General features: G+C 45.1%; 1 protein-coding gene across 1 annotated transcript; it reads left to right on the top strand.

The window, feature by feature from the left end:
• The first annotated feature begins 13,522 nt into the window (after positions 1–13,522).
• Positions 13,523–15,353, top strand: LOC147894053 (protein DMR6-LIKE OXYGENASE 2-like). The gene is made up of 4 exons (XM_087384857.1): positions 13,523–13,912; positions 13,995–14,236; positions 14,424–14,751; positions 14,856–15,353. The coding sequence occupies exons 1-4, from the start codon at positions 13,658–13,660 to the stop codon at positions 15,099–15,101; spliced, it is 1,071 nt and encodes a 356-aa protein (XP_087240983.1). The 5' UTR covers positions 13,523–13,657; the 3' UTR covers positions 15,102–15,353.
• Positions 15,354–17,516: the final 2,163 nt, after the last annotated feature.

Raw genomic sequence — 17,516 nt, 5'->3', positions numbered from 1 at the left:
AACCAGTGACTAGTTGACCTTAACTTCCCCCTTGCTCACCTCACGGGGTTTGAGCATATTAAACATTCGGAGAGGTACTACCTCCAATTTTTTGCATTTGGGGGTCATTATCTGGAACCCTACCCTTTGTGGGATGTCAATATTTTCTAGAATGTACATCCAATTCTGAGATAACTCGGGCTTGGGGAGAGGTGCATACCAAAATCCATCTTCCTCCTTCCCGGTCGCACTCCTTCTCACAAGTTTGGAACAGTTTCAGGAATGTTGTCCTATCCATTGTGTACAATTCTGCACCAAATAGGTGTCGTGATAGTGGGCGAGCCTTGTAGGTGCATAGGTCCACTCGCACAATTTTCTCCTCATGGCATAAATAGTTGTTGTCTATGCACAAATCATGTACGAGTTCGAACATTTGCAAGAAGGGCCTACCTAGGATGACTTTGAATCTAGGCTGCTGGTGAAGTCCATTACCACAAATCAAATAGGGTATGTGAAGCCAAACACCTTAATGTTAATACCTAGGAGAACTCCCATGGGTTCGGCAGTTTCGCCATTGGCTAGCTTCACTACAAGATGGGTTCGCTCGAGGGAAGGCTTCCCCACGTTTCCCAACATTCTTTGGAGCAGACACTTACACTTGTTCCCCCATCTAGGATGGCTCCGACCTTTTTCATTCTGGTAGGTTATGGGGATAACTGCATTGGTGTCATCACCTTCAAAGTATTCGCCTAATTTATTGATGGGAACCTTAGGTAGGTTCCGGCCCTCCTTTTGTGGTTGGTTTGTTTTGGCCCCGCAGCAAGGATGGAATCGACATCTTGACCTCTATGGAGAGGAAGGCCACTAACCTGGCAATATCATGTGGTTCCTAGGGAAGCCTCCCGTTGCATGACCTCTGAGTTATTGGAGTTGGGTGGTTCCTCTTCTTGCACTCTTTCTGGCACTCTAAGTACCTTTGCTCCCCTATGAGTTATTAGGTGGTCAGGGTGGATGGTATGCGACCCTTTGTTGACCTTGAGTCAATGATCAAATTTCTCTTGGCATTCCCGTACCAAGTTTTGAGTGTCTATTAAACTTGTGTTGTTTCTCTAAGACCGGGTTAGGATAAGCTCCCTTATGAGTAGGTGTGGAGTGAGGCCTTGGGCCAAAACAGGTTTATTTACCTCCGGATATGGGGGCATACTAAGATCATCCAGGAAAGGGGTTCATCTGGATGTAGAGGAGGTGGCAAGGATGGTTGTCCCCTCATCTCAACTGTCTTGGATGAGCATCGCCTCATCTGAACTGTCTTGGATGAGCACTTGATTTGTTATTTGCCCACCCTAGTGATCACCATCTTGGGCTTGGTCTGTGGGGACTGGTGTGCCTTGGGAATTTGAGATGTGGAAGCTTGTCCTTCCTTTCTTGCTTCTTCATCTAGTCGTTGCCTAGGGCCTTTGCTTGTATCCTCGTGATGACCTTCAAGAGCACCATTGCTACTTCACCTTGTTCAAAGCTTAGCAAATCGATACTAGTCTCTTAAGCGGGGTGGTCAGAGTCGCTGGCCTCCTTAGGGGACAATCCTTAAATAAATGTTCCACTCCACATCTCGTGCATAGGGGTGTGGGCTCCGGTTGAGGAGGGTACTATTGGGGTGATATCCCTATAAGGATAGTCCTTTAAAAAGTGTGGACCTTCGCATTTAAAGCATGACGGATGGTTCACTGCTCCCTTGTATGGGTATTTCCTTGTTGGATCTTGACATGTATAGCATTGGATTGGAGGCCTCCATGCTAAGGAATTCGTGTCTCTTGCCCTCGGGCATGTTGATCCTTATGTAAACGGTAGTGACTTATGATGCCACTTCCTTCCTCATAGAGATGATAGTCAGGATGGCCATGATCATCCTCAGGCTCTTCCCAATCACTAGGTAATTCCTTCACTAACACTTGGTTGACTAGAGTTATATGAGGTGGGGGCGGTTGCGAACCCAATAGGGGTGGCGGTAATGGAGCGTGCTATGCCCTATATTGTCCTTGGTTGGCAAAAGAGGCTCCTTGTGCATTCATTGGGTGGGGCTGCTAAGGCCAATTGGGTCCTTGGTTGGTAAACTGGTTGGGGGAAGGAACCTTGGAAACCTATACTAGGAGGTCTCATGATTCCCCCACCTAACATAGTGCACATAATAGAGTGCTGGCCTTGTTGCCCTGAGGGGTGATTGCCATTGCATACCCCCCACCAAACATTCTCTCTTCTAGGGAATAGGTGGGGTTTACTCGGTGCTTCCTTGGATGTTCCTACCTTCCATTGTCGGCCTAGCTGATTTAGTAGATTAGAGGCCAATTGACCCATATCTAAGCCCCTAGACTCTTTGTCCTCCTCTTGGTAGGCTCCGTACTGGAAGACCTTACCGATTGTGATACCTTGGAGGAAGTTGTATCTTTGTCCTTGGTATCCTTATCCATCATGTTGTCGCTTATACGGATGGCTACCTTGGTGCAAAGTTGGAAAGAAGTTGGGTTCATAACCATTAAATGGTCATGCAACTTTGGACCCGCCAATCCAATTAGGAAGCATGGCAACAGTCGCTCGTCCTCTGATGTCGTTCGCAGTGGGAATTGAGGTGTTTGATCCTAGCAATGTAGTCTCGAAGGGACTCATTTTCATTTTGTTTCACTTCATACAACTAAAATTAATTGGGATCCACTTGTGACCACTAGGAGAAAACCCTATGATGAAGGCTGTTTGCAACGCCTCCCAATTGACTTTCTCCTCAAGGCTAAGGGCCCTATACTATTGGCCCACCTTGCCATCTAGGCTGAGGCTCTAAGTGTTAGCCATTTCCAAATTTTTGGGAGCACCAAATGCTTTGCATATTTGCTCAAACCACTCCGCGTGGGAGATCATATCTCCTTCTATGAGAAATTTAGACTGAGGTCACAAGTGTTAGCCATTCCGAGATCTCTGGGAGCACCAAATGCTTTGCATATTTTCCCAAACTACTCCACGTGGGAGATCGAATCTCCTTCTTCGAGAAATTTAGTTATGAGCTTGGAGATGGCTATGGGTCGACTCGTAGAGGCATTTGTGTTCCTTGTTGGAAATACGGGTACAGTCGGGGGTGGATCAGCCCCCCTTCCTAGTGCTCCCACTAGGATACACATCGGCTCGCCCGATAACACTGTTTGGGGCACTAGAGTAGCTTGCATTATTGTTGGCCTAATAGGATGTATAGGTGACCTTATGCCCTGCCTAGGTACATGGTTCCATTGGTTTGCTGATGCTAACGTTGGGGCTGTGAAGCTTGCCCCCCTGAACATCGGGGTTGTAACTATGGGAGGAACTGCCAGAACCCCTGAGAGTGGTTCACTAGGCATCTGCATGGGCGCTCCTAGCTTGGTCTCTATGGTGGACTTGGAAATGTACATAGCACGTGGCTTATGGCCTAGCGGCAAATATTGGGGGCACTTGGAAGGTGGAGGGTCCATAAGGGGATCTCTCTTGGAAGTTCCGTGAGTTTTTGAGCCCAGAGTTTTGTCTAGTGAAGTCCCTCATCCACGGGTCCTCATCTTCCATGCACTTTGGGTCAGGGTGCCTAGTGAATACCGCGGGTCCTAAGTTCACAAAAACGGTCTCAGTCCCTCCATGACTGGGTGTCATTGGCCTTCCCTTTCCGTGGACAAATTGGTGAAGGGGTTCTCTATTTTTTGTTGAATCCGTTCGTGCTAACCGTCCAAACATGTTGGATATAGTTCCTCTTAATCTACAGGCTATAGAAGGAGTAGGAGAGTGAGCTAGAGCTATGCTTCTTGTGTAGGGGGCTCTGGAGGCTCTTGAACCAGTTGGTTCTTGCATTTCCTTGTTTCAGGCTCTCGGTCTCGTCCAAACTAGAGGGATCACTACACCAGAGGATGACCGCTGGGAATTGAATTACCTATTGAAACTGAACCCGAACTGGGACAGAGATAGGCAATGTGTAGTTTGAATTGCTGTCCTCAGGCTTAGGCTCTCTGGACAAGATTTTGCTAGACCTCAAGTGTATGTATAAGTCCTTGCATAGGCACAACCTCTTTCACTTCCATCTCTATAATTCCTATCAGAAAATTTGATTCTAGAGCTATCCCTGTGGTCGAAGGGTTATTATTATGCCGTCGGGTCGGAGGGGTAGCCTTATGGCACCGGTCGGTGGGATAGTAATTGTGGACACTTGTCAGGTGGTATGTCACCGAGTCAATGGGTAGCATTAAAGCAAAAGACAATGGGATAATATAAGGCGGTGACATAGTCAGATGGCATCGGGAGATGGGTTGACAATCAACAAGATAGCTTGCCTCAGAGGGGTACCAGGAAGGCATCGTTCTCGATGAGTTACGTGTCTTTGGGTCAGTGGTTTATTCTTATGGCACCGGGTTCAATGCTTATAAAATCGGAAGGATAGCTGGTTGACCAACCCTTGACAAATCTTTAATTAACGATAGCTAGCTGGATGACCAACCCTTGACAAATATTTTATTAAGGTGGTTGGTTGGTTACTAACATGTGTCAGTCGATGGGATAGGGGATATGGCACCGACCGGTGGGATAGTTGGCCTGTGGCGGCAAGTCGGCGAGTTAGGAATTGTTTGGAAACATGCTACGTTACCGACTCTTCTCTTATGATTCCTAGTGGACTTTCAAGCTCTATTCCAGGTTTGTATGCATGGGGGTGTCACAAACTACCTATAGCCAACAAAAAACACCAAAAAACAACTTCTTATTCTACTCAAGGGAGTGATTTCCACAAGTTGAATTGTCCCACACCAAAAACCACTTCAAAATTTGGCTCAATTATTCATTTTGGAGTGTTTTCAGTTGGATTTGACATTACAACAAGCTTAGCAATCACACTAGCTACCATCTTGTATAAACAAACATCAAAAAATGATTAAAACAAGCTCAATGCACGTAAATGGCTTCTTGGACAAAAAAGAAAAAAGCAAGCTTTATCTACTCTACACTCCCACTCTTTTCCACTCCAAACTCACTCCTAATCTCCACAAAATCCTAATGCGTTGTACAATGGGTGGTTTATGAAAGGATACAAATGCATCACTACCTCTATCTCCCCGTTAGTGGTGCCAAAGATGTGAACTCTAGCGGTAGCACACCTGGCGTGGGGGTCTTGGAAGGATGTCATTAGAGTCTCCACTCCCAAGCTACTCCTTGTGGGAGCCTTGAGATGCAAAAGCGTACAGATGTGTACTCCAGCGGTAGCACACCTGTCGTGGGGGTCTTGGAAGGATGTCGTCGAAGTCTCCACTCCAAGCTACTCCTTGTGGGAGCCTTCAGATGCGAAAGCATACACTTGTGTCATGCAAGTGCACAATAATGCAAGTGCACACTAGAATGTGTACAAGTGATTCCACAAGAAGAGGAGGTAGGGAGAGGGAAGGGAATGAGAGGAGAAAGAAAGAAAGAAATAAATTTTATTAGAGTCTTCGGAAGACCAATGGGTCTATGAGACTGAAAGAAAATCTGATACAAATCACAGTAAGGGTGGAGCTACTAAAATAAGCATCATCACCCGTGTTGATTCAAAGAGCCAGTGTACTTCAACAAAGATGCAGTAGACAAGCCAGAATGGCAAACTGCTATGAATGAAGAAATGGATGGTTTGTATAAGAATAATACTTGGGAATTATGCGACCTTCCACCAGGAAAGAAGTCCATAGCAAACAAATGGGTATACAAAGTGAAGTACAATCCAGATAGAAGTATTCAAAGATACAAAGCCAGACTAGTTGCAAAAGGATTTGCATAGCAATATGGTTAGGATTATGATGAGACTTATGCTCTAGTAGCAAAGATGGATTCCATACAATTCTTGATATCACTAGTGACACTCAACAGATGGAATGTGTATCAACTCGATGTCAAGAATGAATATCTCAATGGTTATATCTATGTACAAAAGTGTAATAGTAATGTCTTTCCTTTGAACTTTGTAGCAGAGAGTATGATCTGCATTGGATTTCATGTATCCCAGATCAGCAAAATACTTGTTGATTCTGTTGTACCAACTTCTGAGTGCTTGCTTTAAGCCGTAGAGTTTCTTCTTGAGATGGCAAACCTTATTCTCTTTTCCTGGTTGAACATAACCTGCCGGTTGTTGCATGTAGACTTCCTCGTCTATGATCATACATAATCAAATACATCTGGGTATGACAATGAAAAGAAAAAAGACCATGTCGCCCTCGCTGGTGCATCGTCGGTGATGGGACATTGGCGTCCGTCAAGGGGTTCCGTGCATCTCGGTCTCCTATAGGAGGCTCGATGGTGATATTACCTTCCATTTTGGCATACACATTTGGGTGCACCTGCTATTTGGTGTAATTCTTTTTTGTAGGCACTACCATTTGGGATTTTGCTTTATTTGCACCATGGCATCCTCTTCCATGTCTGAAAATGAGTTTTCCAGCATTAAAAAGTTTGATGGGACAAACTTTTCTCTGTGGAAAGAACAGATAAGGGATGTGCTTAGTCAAAACAAGTAGATTAAGTCCTTGGAAGGGATTGTAGATAAGCCTACGGCTATGTCTAAGGATGATTGGAATGAGTTGGATGCATTAGCAAAGTCTATTGTTAGACTTCATCTTGCAGAGTGAGCTTATTTCATAGTAGTAAATGAGCAGACAATGGAAGATTTGTGGAAGAAGTTATGTGCCACTTAAAGGAAACTACCTCTAAAAAAGTTTACCTCAAGAAGAGATCGAGTTACGAATTAAGGAAGGTGTCTCCATTACTTCTCACTTGAATGAATTCAATATTATTTTCAGCTTAGCTTCATACTCAAAAGCTAAATTTTGATGCGGAGACTAAGTAAATATTCCTCTTAATGCGGAGATTCTATGGAAGTCTATGGATGGCAACAAGTAGGATGAAACCTTAAATATGCAAAGGAGAAGTCCCAAGAAAGAGAAGTCTCATAGCAAATCCAAGGCACAGAACATTGAGTGTTACCATTGTGGCAAGAAGAGCCACATGAAAAGGGAGCAAAAGGACAAGAAAAAAAATGCAAAGTGGGGTGCAGATAAGAAGGAAGAGCGTCCAAGGAAGGACAAAGGAAAAGTGAAGATCGAGGAGATCAATGTAGTCATTGATAATAGTAACAATGACATTCTCTTCATGTCTAGTCTACGTGCATAGTTGCTTACCAATTTAGATCATGCATATTCTCTAGATTGGTGTGTAGTCTCAACGGTGACTCATGTGTCATGGGGATCTTGAAGGAATGCCGATGGAGCCTCCACTCCAAGCTACTCCTTGTGAGAGAAATGTAAAGCACGAGCCATCCTCATGTGTCACTCAAGCGGCTCCTAGATTGTTGCAATATGTTTCCCACGAGAGAAAGAGGGAAGGGAGAGAAAATGGAGAAGGGAATAAGAGAGGAGAGGAGGGAGGGAGGAGGAGGAGGGAAGGGGAGAGTGAAGGGGGATGGAGTGGCAAACACAAAGGCACTACAAGGGAAACAAAACACCCAAAGACACTCTTAAAAGAGAAGAGGGAAGCCTGCTTGTATTCCAAACTTGTGCATATAACGATGAAGACCAAATTCAACCATTTGGCCTTTTATACAAGTCACCTTTTGAAGGGAGGGCCAACCGTTTTCCTTATACCACTCTCTCTTGTCTCTCATTTGTTACAACCACTTGGACCCATATGGCACCAAGGCATTCTCTCAACCTCCTCTCGTCTTCAAATGGCTCTTGTGTTATCTTTATACGGGATCCAAATGGCTCGTATTATCTTTGCAAATTTGGATGGTCTAGGCACCTGCAGCCATTTGAGGCTCGAAACCCGTAGGATGAGGTCAATGTTAAGCCGTTTGCGACTCAAACCCCATCGGTCCAGCTTGTTGTTAAGGCATTTGTGGCTCAAAACTCATATGGCCGGCTGTGCTCCCTGGTTGTGGTTGTTAACATGCCCCCCTTCCTATTGTGTTAGAGCTGACCCAACCGTGCTGGAGTAGGTGGGTGGATAGGACTGCTTGGAGGGTTGTGTAGCGGACCAATTGGTGGGGGATGATTCGTGTGAAGTATGAGCGATACTTCCAAAAGTGGGTGGCATGCATGTCCTCGAAGGTGCGAATGTGATGGCCATGGAGGTTGCAAACTCGAAGGTAGAGGCGGAGGTCGTGGAACTGAGAGGGGTTGATGTCGGGATTGAAGACAATTTGGATGCTGAGATTATGGAGCTTGTCATCAATCGACCTGTTGTGGGCGGGGAGATCACGAAGGAGTAAGAGGATGAGGCGGTTGAAGTGCACCGCTGCAACAATCGTGGGGTCGAGAATAGAGTCGTAGGTGTCGTTGAATGACTAGAGGCGGAAGTAAAATCCCTCTTGAGTCATTTCCTTGGGAAAATTGTACTTCAAAAAGTTGTAAAGAATATTGGGGTCCTTTTGTTGGAGCTCCCGGAAGTGGGCCTGAGTCCATCGTCATACCGTGGTCATGTAAAGGGGATGGATCCGGTGTTCGAGGTGTGCACTGTGATAGTAGCACTGAAATTGCTCCTTCTTCAAAAAAGGGATGCGCCGACAGGGTTGAAGGCCGGCGTTCGAGTTGGTGAGGGGAACAGGTGGATCGAGGGCTAGGTGGTAACTGCCACATGTGCACTTTGGATGGGTTCACGGCTAGTCATTGAAGGACTGGGTAAGGAACTGTGTGAGGGGGAAAACTTTCATAATTTTGTAGAGGTGGAGGCGAGAGCCTTTGAGATGAGCCTTCCAGTGATGCATTAGGGCATTGTCCGGGAGGTCTTGGAAGGATTGCAGATCGCGTCACCATTGGACATCTTTGGCTAGGGATGAGGGGGGTGTTGGAGGAACATCATCATCGTCCCATTGAACATCTTTTGGGTAGGGATGAGGGGGGCATTGGAGGAACATCATCATCCTCCATTGGCATAGGTTAATCTTCAGCATTTCCTGTTACAAGCGATGGATTGATGGGCGTAGGTTCAAAATTCATCGGCTTCAAGAGCATGTTGAGCGTCTCATCGAGAAGGTTGATAGGAGCATTGGAGGAGATGGATTGGGAGGTCCCGCACTGTGCAAAGCTTGTGTTGGAGGAGTACTCCGAGAGGTTTGTGTGGGGTCAAGGGGGGGGGACAGGATCGATGGGTTACTTGGGGGGTTGGGCTGGATCTATAGGAGGTGGCTACGGGATGTTGGCAGGGGGGGTGATGGAGTTGAAGACAGGGAGTTGAAGACAGCTATGGCTTCCTGCCCTTCCTCCTTGGTGACATCTTTGGGATATGCTACATGAATAGTTTCAAAATTGCTGACCAAGGACTCGAGAGAGTCCTGGAGAGCCTGTAGTACCCAGTTATACAAAATGATTATGCTGAGGTGATGGTAGGCAATGGAGTGGTATGCGACTAGGTGCCCTTGTATTTGGATGGTAGAGGCCGGACCGTAGGTCTGCATCCGGTTGATATCAACTTGGAGGCTATTGGGAGTGTAGACCCATGGGCTGAGTTTGTCGAGCTGTGCTAGTTGCATCACTTGTCCTATGGGTAGTTTAGGGACTCAGTAATGATGATCTCGCACCACACGTGAAAGTTGAGCAGGATGGGATGAGCAACAAGGGTCTAAAGATCGGAAGGATGAAGGAGGGAGAGACTCGTGGGCTGAAGGTCAAGGGAGAAATACGACATGGCGAGGATGGGGTGGCAATGGTTAGGATTGCAGCGGAGGATGGTTTGGAGTGTGTTAGGTAGAAGAGGGGTGGTGAGGTCTATGTGGAAGATCAAGTTTTGTGCACAGAGTGTGTCGAAGTGCATTTGGAGTGTTTGGGGGACAGTGCATGGGGTGAGCGTGTAAGTGGCGAATTGTGTGGAGACCTCCCGGTACATCTGGAACTCGTGCTACTCCCTATCATCTTGCTCTTGGAGCTCCAATTCGAAAGAATAATACCCTTCCATGACAAAGGGTTGCCAAGGAGCAAAACGGGAAAAATGAGCAAACTCTTCCAAAAAAGTGCTAACTCCTACATCGATGTCTAAACGGGGTCCATAGAAGACAACAAAATACAGGCTAATGTCCTCCTAACATTGTGCATCTTGAACAAGTGGTCGATCTTGAGACCTATTGGGAATCTTTGGAGAACACTAAACTTGTGCACAACGTACATCATTAAAATATTTGTATAATGTAGTGCAACAACCTTATTGGAAGAAGAAGGTAAAAGAGTGATGACATTGGTAAAAGGAGGCCTATTGCTAATGGACCATGAGAAGTGGAGAAATAGAGTTTCTATATGACAAACAAGGGAGCCGATGAGAAGTACCCAATGAGTAGTGCAGAAATAGCGGTCTGCACAGAGACTTGAGGGGTCCTCTTTAGGGGAAAGGGCCATAGATGTCACATGAACAAACATGTATATCTTACTCAAGGGCAATCTCTAGGACCGTGCTAAACAAGAAGAAGAATGTAGAGGATGCCAAATCCTTGAAATGACATTTGAGACTACCAGAGTTGGAGTGCTGATGGGCACTTGACTTAGTACAATCTTTTACCAATATGAGAGGGAGATGAGGAAGCTATAGAGGGAATCCACCCAATATTAGCTCATGAGTGTTTTTGGGCGAATTTATCAGATTTGATGCTTTAAATATTAGCATGGCCAACTTGGAGAAGCCTTTCAAGTAACTATTGGGCTAAAATTCACCCCAAATTTGTCCCTAAATTCAACATGAGATTACAAATGAAACACTCACTACAACATATGAGTGCCACTTGGACCTAAATTTGTCCTTAAATTCAACATGAGATTACAAATGCTACAACATATGAGTGCCACTTGGACCTAAATTTGTCTCTAAATTCAACATGAGATTACAAATGAAACACTCTTACGACATATGAGTGCCACGTGGACCACAAATTGAAAACATTGCCATCATGTGAGAATCTTGGTATGCTAATTGGAATTTGGACCCATGACTCCATCTCTCATCTCTTCTCTTATCTCTTATATTGCTTAAGGCGCTTAATACTAGACCTGGCACGGAGGATTTCTAGAGCTTCGGAGGAGGAGGAGGGAGGTTTGGGAAGGGAAGGAGGTTCGGGGGAGAGAGGAGAACGTTTAAGCAGCCATGTGGCAGGAGGAGGATGGAGGTTCTGGGCAACAGGAGGGAGGTTCAGGAAAGACTGCGAGTGTGGCCCATAGTACACTTGGCGACACCCGAGATGGCAGAGTCGGTAGCCTGCAGAGCCGCAGTGGGGCCATGTGGTTGTAGCTGGCACGATTACTTTGACGTGGCAAAATCCAACATGGCGCTCTACGCTACTGCACTAGATGTGGCAGCCAGAGCCAAAATAGGTACGCAGAGGTCAGTGCATTTTTGGAGGCGGGGACAGCTACGCAGAGGCGACTGTACAGAGCCACATGGCGCAGCAGAGGCAGCTATGCAAAGCCACATGGCGCATCCCTACCATATTTGGAGGGGGGGCATATAGGCTGCCGTAGCTATGCATCCCGACGACTGCTCTGACCCCAATGAGCAGTCACGATGACGGCACGTGGCACCCAGGAGGAGACAAGCATGAGGTGGCGCGATCACACTGCAGGTGGGGCACAAGGAACGTGCAGTGCTGTTGCCACAGAGACAGAGAGGAAGGAGAGCAGCGCAGACTGCAGCCTGGCGCGAAGTTGGCAGACTTGGCAGAGGAAGCAAAGCCTGTAGAGGATAGGTCTCCGGGCAAAGGAGACGGCAGAGGCGCAGAGGCCCGCAGAGGAGAAGGAGATAGAAAGGTGCCACGTGGCCATACAGAGTTGGAGAGGCGCAGATGTGCCACGTAGCCACATCGGGGCGTAGTGGTACAGAGGCCTGCAGGTCGCCATGTGGCCATACACAAAAAATACCTCAAGCATTTCGCCCACGTGGCAGGGACTAGGGCGCGATGCAGACTGTCACTGGAGTAGAGTGTCACGGGATATAAAGGCACAAAGGGCAGAAGGCCTTGATGGACGCAGATGGTGATGACAAGCGATGGTGGCGGCACAGCCGGCACGTGAGTACCACGTGATGAGATGAGGACTAGACAGCGGAGTTCGTGGGTCCACATGGCAATTGGTGCGTGAGGCAGAGAGAGCAGAGAGGAGAGAGAGAGAGACGAGTTACAGATAGCCAGAGAGAGAGAGCGAGAGAGAGAGAGAGAGAGAGAGAGAGAGAGAGAGATGTAGAGAGAGCGAGAATGAGAGAGAGAGAGAGAGAGAAAGGGAGGGAGAGAGCTAGAGCTAGAGCTAGAGCGAGAGAGAGAGAGAGAGAGAGAGAGAGAGAAGTATATAGAGAGAGAGATGTAGAGAGAGCGAGAATGAGAGAGAGAGAGAGAGAAAGGGAGGGAGAGAGCTAGAGCTAGAGCGAGAGAGCGAGAGAGAGAGAGAGAGAGAGAGAAGTAGAGAGAGAGAGAGAGATGTAGAGAGAGAGAGGGAGATGGAGAGAGAGAGGGAGATGGAGAGAGAGAGAGAGAGAGAGAGAGAGAGAGCTATATAGTATATTATATATATAATAATAATTACATTCTACATATATATATATATACACATACACACACACACACACATAGAGAGAGAGAGAGAGAGTCCAGAGGCTCTCTAGTGCCACCATTGCGAGACCCACACTGGCAACACATGGCGCGATCTAAAATGCAGCAATGACAATGTAACAGCTGGCGCGGAGACAGAGGGGTAGGAGAGAGTCTCACGCACGCGACACAAGGCAGGTAAAGTGGTCTACATGTCTGACATGTGGAAGAGAGAGAGAGAGAGAGAGAGAGAGAGAGAGAGAGAGAGTATATACATATTGTTTATATTAATTTATAAATAAATTCTCAAATAATAAACAAAACAAAATAAATATATAATATATAAAACAAACGAACAAATACATATATTATATCTTACTACTACCTTAAGGGAATTGGTAGACTCAGTGACCTGTGCAACATATCAATGATTGCAGAACTAATAAGCAGTCTGGAGGCAATCGAGAGTCAAGAATAGTCTCCAAAAATGCAGAGAGAGAGAGAGGGGGGGGGGGGAGAGTGGGGAAGAGAGAGGGAGAGAGATAGAGAAGAGAGTAGAGAGAGAGAGAGAGAGTACATATATATATATGTATATTAATTTATAAATAATTTCTCAAATAATAATTTTTTAAAATAATTATATAATATATAAACAAACTAACAAATATATATATATATATGTACATATATATATATATGTATGTATATTTTACTCCTACTTTAAGAAAGTTGGCACACTCGGAGACCTGCGCACCTAATCAACGTTGGATCACAGATCTAATAAGTAGGCTGCAAGCAACCACGAGTGCTAGCTAGGATCCCAACCTTTAGACCCGATGGAGCGGGTCACTAGCGCGTCTACTCATAGACAGGTCAGGTTACTCGTATAAATAATATACACATACATAAACACGAGTGGCACGTCATATATGGAAGGGGCAATTTGACCTTTTGAGATGTGGTGACTGGTGAACGTATTCATGGTGTTCTTCACGTGCACTGCCATGTTTAATACGACTGATTGGTTTGATCTTTCTGTCTGAATTTTGCAAACTTGTTTCGTAGAAATTTTGAACGTTGATCAGCCCATCGTCCGTCTCATCAATAACCATGCAGCCTCCTCTCCTCCCCACCGATGCCTCTCAAGAGCTCCTCCTCGGCATCAAGGACCTCGTCGATCATGGCCTTCACCACGTTCCCCCCGTTTACATCCGCCCCGCTCACCAACGACCCTCCGCTACTGATATCCTCTCCGATGCCGGTTACAATATCCCCATCATCGACCTTGGAGATCTGTTCGGCCCCGCCCGATCCAAAGTCGTTGAGAAAATTGGCCGTGCTTGTGAGGATTGGGGTTTTTTCCAGGTCTGTTTCTTCACATCACTACTTGACAGGCTCCTTGAATATGTTATAGTCTGAAAACGAATCTTGCACACTTCGGTCGCAGGTGATAAATCACGGAATCCCGGCGCAAGTTATCCAGAGCCTGCGTGCAGCTGCTCTAAACTTTTTTGAGCAGCCAGCAGAGGAAAGAATGCGTTTGCAGGTTCCAAGCGACCGCACCTCGGTGAAGTACTCAACAAGTTTCAATCCGTCGGCAGAGAAGGTCAGAGAATGGAGAGATATCTTGCGCTTCAACCGAATTCCTGGGGAGCTTGATGGTTTTCAAGAAGCCCCGCAGATCTGCAAGTAAGAATCTGGAGGGAAATGAACACAGCCCTCTCAATGGGTGCGTGAGTGTGATTCGCAGAAAACAAGAGAGTTGAGCATCCCCTTCGGATCTATGTGGTTTCGAGCTTGGGATTGGATTTGTCGTCAACCACCAAAAAGCAACCCATGCTAACTGTTGCCACTATTATATGCGGGTCGACTCCAGGCAGCCCCTTCTGGAATACATCGCAGGAGTAGAGAAGCTTGCAGCCTCACTTTACCACGCCATATTCGAGAGCCTTGGGCTAGATAAGACGTACATAGAAGGAGGCCTGCCAGGAATTTCTCGGATCAGCTTGGCAATCAACTATTACCCTCCATGTCCAGACCCAAATCTCACATTTGGACTGAGCGCGCACGCAGACGCTAGTTGTCTCACGATCTTGCAGCCGGATGAACTAGTGCCCGGGCTTCAAGTAAAGAAGGGAGAAGCCTGGGTGGCAATCAAACCCGTTTCCAACGCGTTTGTCATTAATCTGGGTGATCAGACGGAGGTATGCTATTCGAAATCATCTCGTTCCTGGGTAATGAATTAGACGCTACTGCAAAAAGATAGGATTAGTATTCAATCTATGTTTTTGGCCGATCTTTAATGCAGATCCTAACTAATGGGAAGTATAAGAGCATCGAACACAGAGCGGTCACCAACGCAGACAAGCCCAGAATGTCAATGGCCTGCTTCTTTGGTCCGATGGACGATACGATCGTTTCTCCCCTCGAAAAACTTATCGACAATGAGAATCCACCTCGCTATAAGCCCACAAGGTATGGTGATTACATGAACTATTTCTATGGGCAGGGATTGTTATCCAATCGAAGCACAATCGACTTCGCAAGAGCGTAAGCGACACTCCATGGCATCAAATATTTACCCTCCCTATAAGCCAACAAGGAATGTCCAGTCCAAGCACATTTGACTTGCGGGTCCAACAATCTCCAAGCGCCACTATCCATATAGTTGTTATGTATTTACCTTCAACTATATAGTCGTACATTGAACATATGTTAATGTTTTTGTAGAGGCTTTTTTCCCTATGGATTTATATTTTTAACAAGAGGTATATAATATACTTAAGGATATAATTTAAATTCAATTTAAGATTTTTTTTTTCAATGACTTGGATTTTCTAGTGAAGTTTACAATAAGAGAGAATTATACAAACTGTGTCTTACCTAGAATGAGATTGATTATAGTGAGAATCAAAATCCACATAACGAGAATCTACAATATATAACATGTTCATGATATGTAAGAGGTACATTTTCTTTTAAAAAATCATGAGTATTGAAACATTTGGTTACTACTTTCATCATGTTCTTTTTGAATCGGTCAACCTCATACAACAAGGTCTAGATGAATTGCAATAGACTACCACCATTGAAGAAGGGCCATTTGATTGTTTTACCCTCCATGTCACACTTATCATTGCTGTGACGCTGAAGCCTACTACTTTCATCATGTTCTTTTTGAATCGTTCAACCTCATACAACCCAGTCAAGATGAATTGCAACAGACTACTACCATGATTGAAGAAGGGCATAGTAGTTCATAGTCCATAGTGGCTCCTCATGAGTGGCTGCAATGATACAAGCAAGGCATCTAATTGTAATGACATGGTGAGCATTAGATGCCAAATCTTCATTGTTACTTCTCTTTGGGTCTCTCACAGGCCCCTCATTGTCAAGGCTCTATGTCACCTTTATAGAAATTTCTTGCATACATGACATGCTAGAGTAGCTTGGGTCAACCTATCAACAATTGCACCTTGGGCGTGAGACTGTCTCCCACCTTGATCTCGCTCTTAGTGATGTAAATCACAATCAAAATATTTTGAATGTGACTAGCTCTTCTTTGTAGTGCCTTTGTTACTATTGTTACAATCTATTGCATGGATTTATAAGTACGTAATCCCAACCTATCTCCCACCTTAATCTCGCTCTTAGTGATGTAAATTAAAATAAAATTTTGTTGGACATGGCTAGCCCTTCTCTGGAGTGCCTTTGTGTTAGTGCCCTCCAACTTAGTAAATAGGGTTCCTATTAACACTACAATCTACACTTTGGTGAGATGCTCATCTCTTCCATTGTTGTTGCAATTGCAGACTTCTGTTCTGATGCTTGAGCCACCATCACTCTCTTGTTAGCTCTTAGCGCCTTCTTCTTGTTTTCTAACCACAATTGTGTCCAATGCTTTGATGTGGTTGAATTGTCTTGTCTACCCTTGGTCTAGGGTCCTTGGTACATGCTTCCTTAAACTGTATTCCTAAAGGCTAACACTTTCCTCTCTAGACAAATCTTGCTTCCAATCAGTCATAGCAGTAAATTTTCTAGCTTCCTCTTTGTGGCATCAATACTCTCGATCTCACTTCAGGGGCTCACTCATTATATGTAAATATAGCACATGGGCTCAATACGTTCAGTTTTTATATGGCACAAACTCACAATTTTTTGTAGAAATACAAAAGGGGTTTTCTAATTAGGGTATTGAAAACAATCGTAAGAATGTTTAGAAAAAAGAGTTATTTTAAATTCTTGCGATTTATGGATAATGGGTTTTAATAAAACCCCTTGAATGCATGTGAAGCCTCCCCCTCCCCACAAGAAGGAAAAAAAAAAAACCCACCCTTGGCAAGGATCTGGCCCATGTCACTTTCAACCAAGATATAGGTTTTGAGTGAAGAGTTATAATCAAACTCTCAAAGCTATCTCACCCCTTTCTTATATCTATCTTATGCTACAATATATGAATAAAGGGATTTAATGAAACCCCCCAAATGCACGTGATATATAGGGTTTTTAAGTAGTGAAGCCCCCTTCCCTTGTGCTCCCCCCCCCCCCAAACCACGTATAGGAGAGAAGAATCCTCCTTGGAAGGTCCATACGACTACTACATATAGGGGTTTGCATACCATGGCCTCCCTCAGTTGCCTCTTTAGTTACCTCGAAATTGATGTCATAGTAGAGTAAATTGAAGGTTTTCTCTACCTACAGGTTTGATAAATTGGGGCTTTTCAGTCTTACCTGCTATTCTGCTCTACTCTATTACATTCATATGTTAATCAAAACTTGGTTGGAAAATTGAGCCCCAATTTGGGCAAACTGTGTAACTGTCCAGTCAGAAATTACCATGCGGCAGTCAAGCTACTACCCTGGCCAGTTAAAATTTTCTGTTAAGACAGTATTTGTCCAAACAATGTTTCAAATATTGCTTCTATTCAGCGTTTTGGCAGAGAATCGGGTATTCAAATAGTTTCTAAGT

Source organism: Dipteris shenzhenensis, chromosome 14, assembly GCF_047967505.1.
Source record: "Dipteris shenzhenensis isolate YYH24624 ecotype China chromosome 14, Dip_SZ_1.0, whole genome shotgun sequence".
In the NCBI taxonomy this organism is placed as follows: domain Eukaryota; kingdom Viridiplantae; phylum Streptophyta; class Polypodiopsida; order Gleicheniales; family Dipteridaceae; genus Dipteris; species Dipteris shenzhenensis.
The sequence above is the reverse complement of the archived record's forward strand: the minus strand, read 5'-3'. Positions and strand labels throughout refer to the sequence as shown.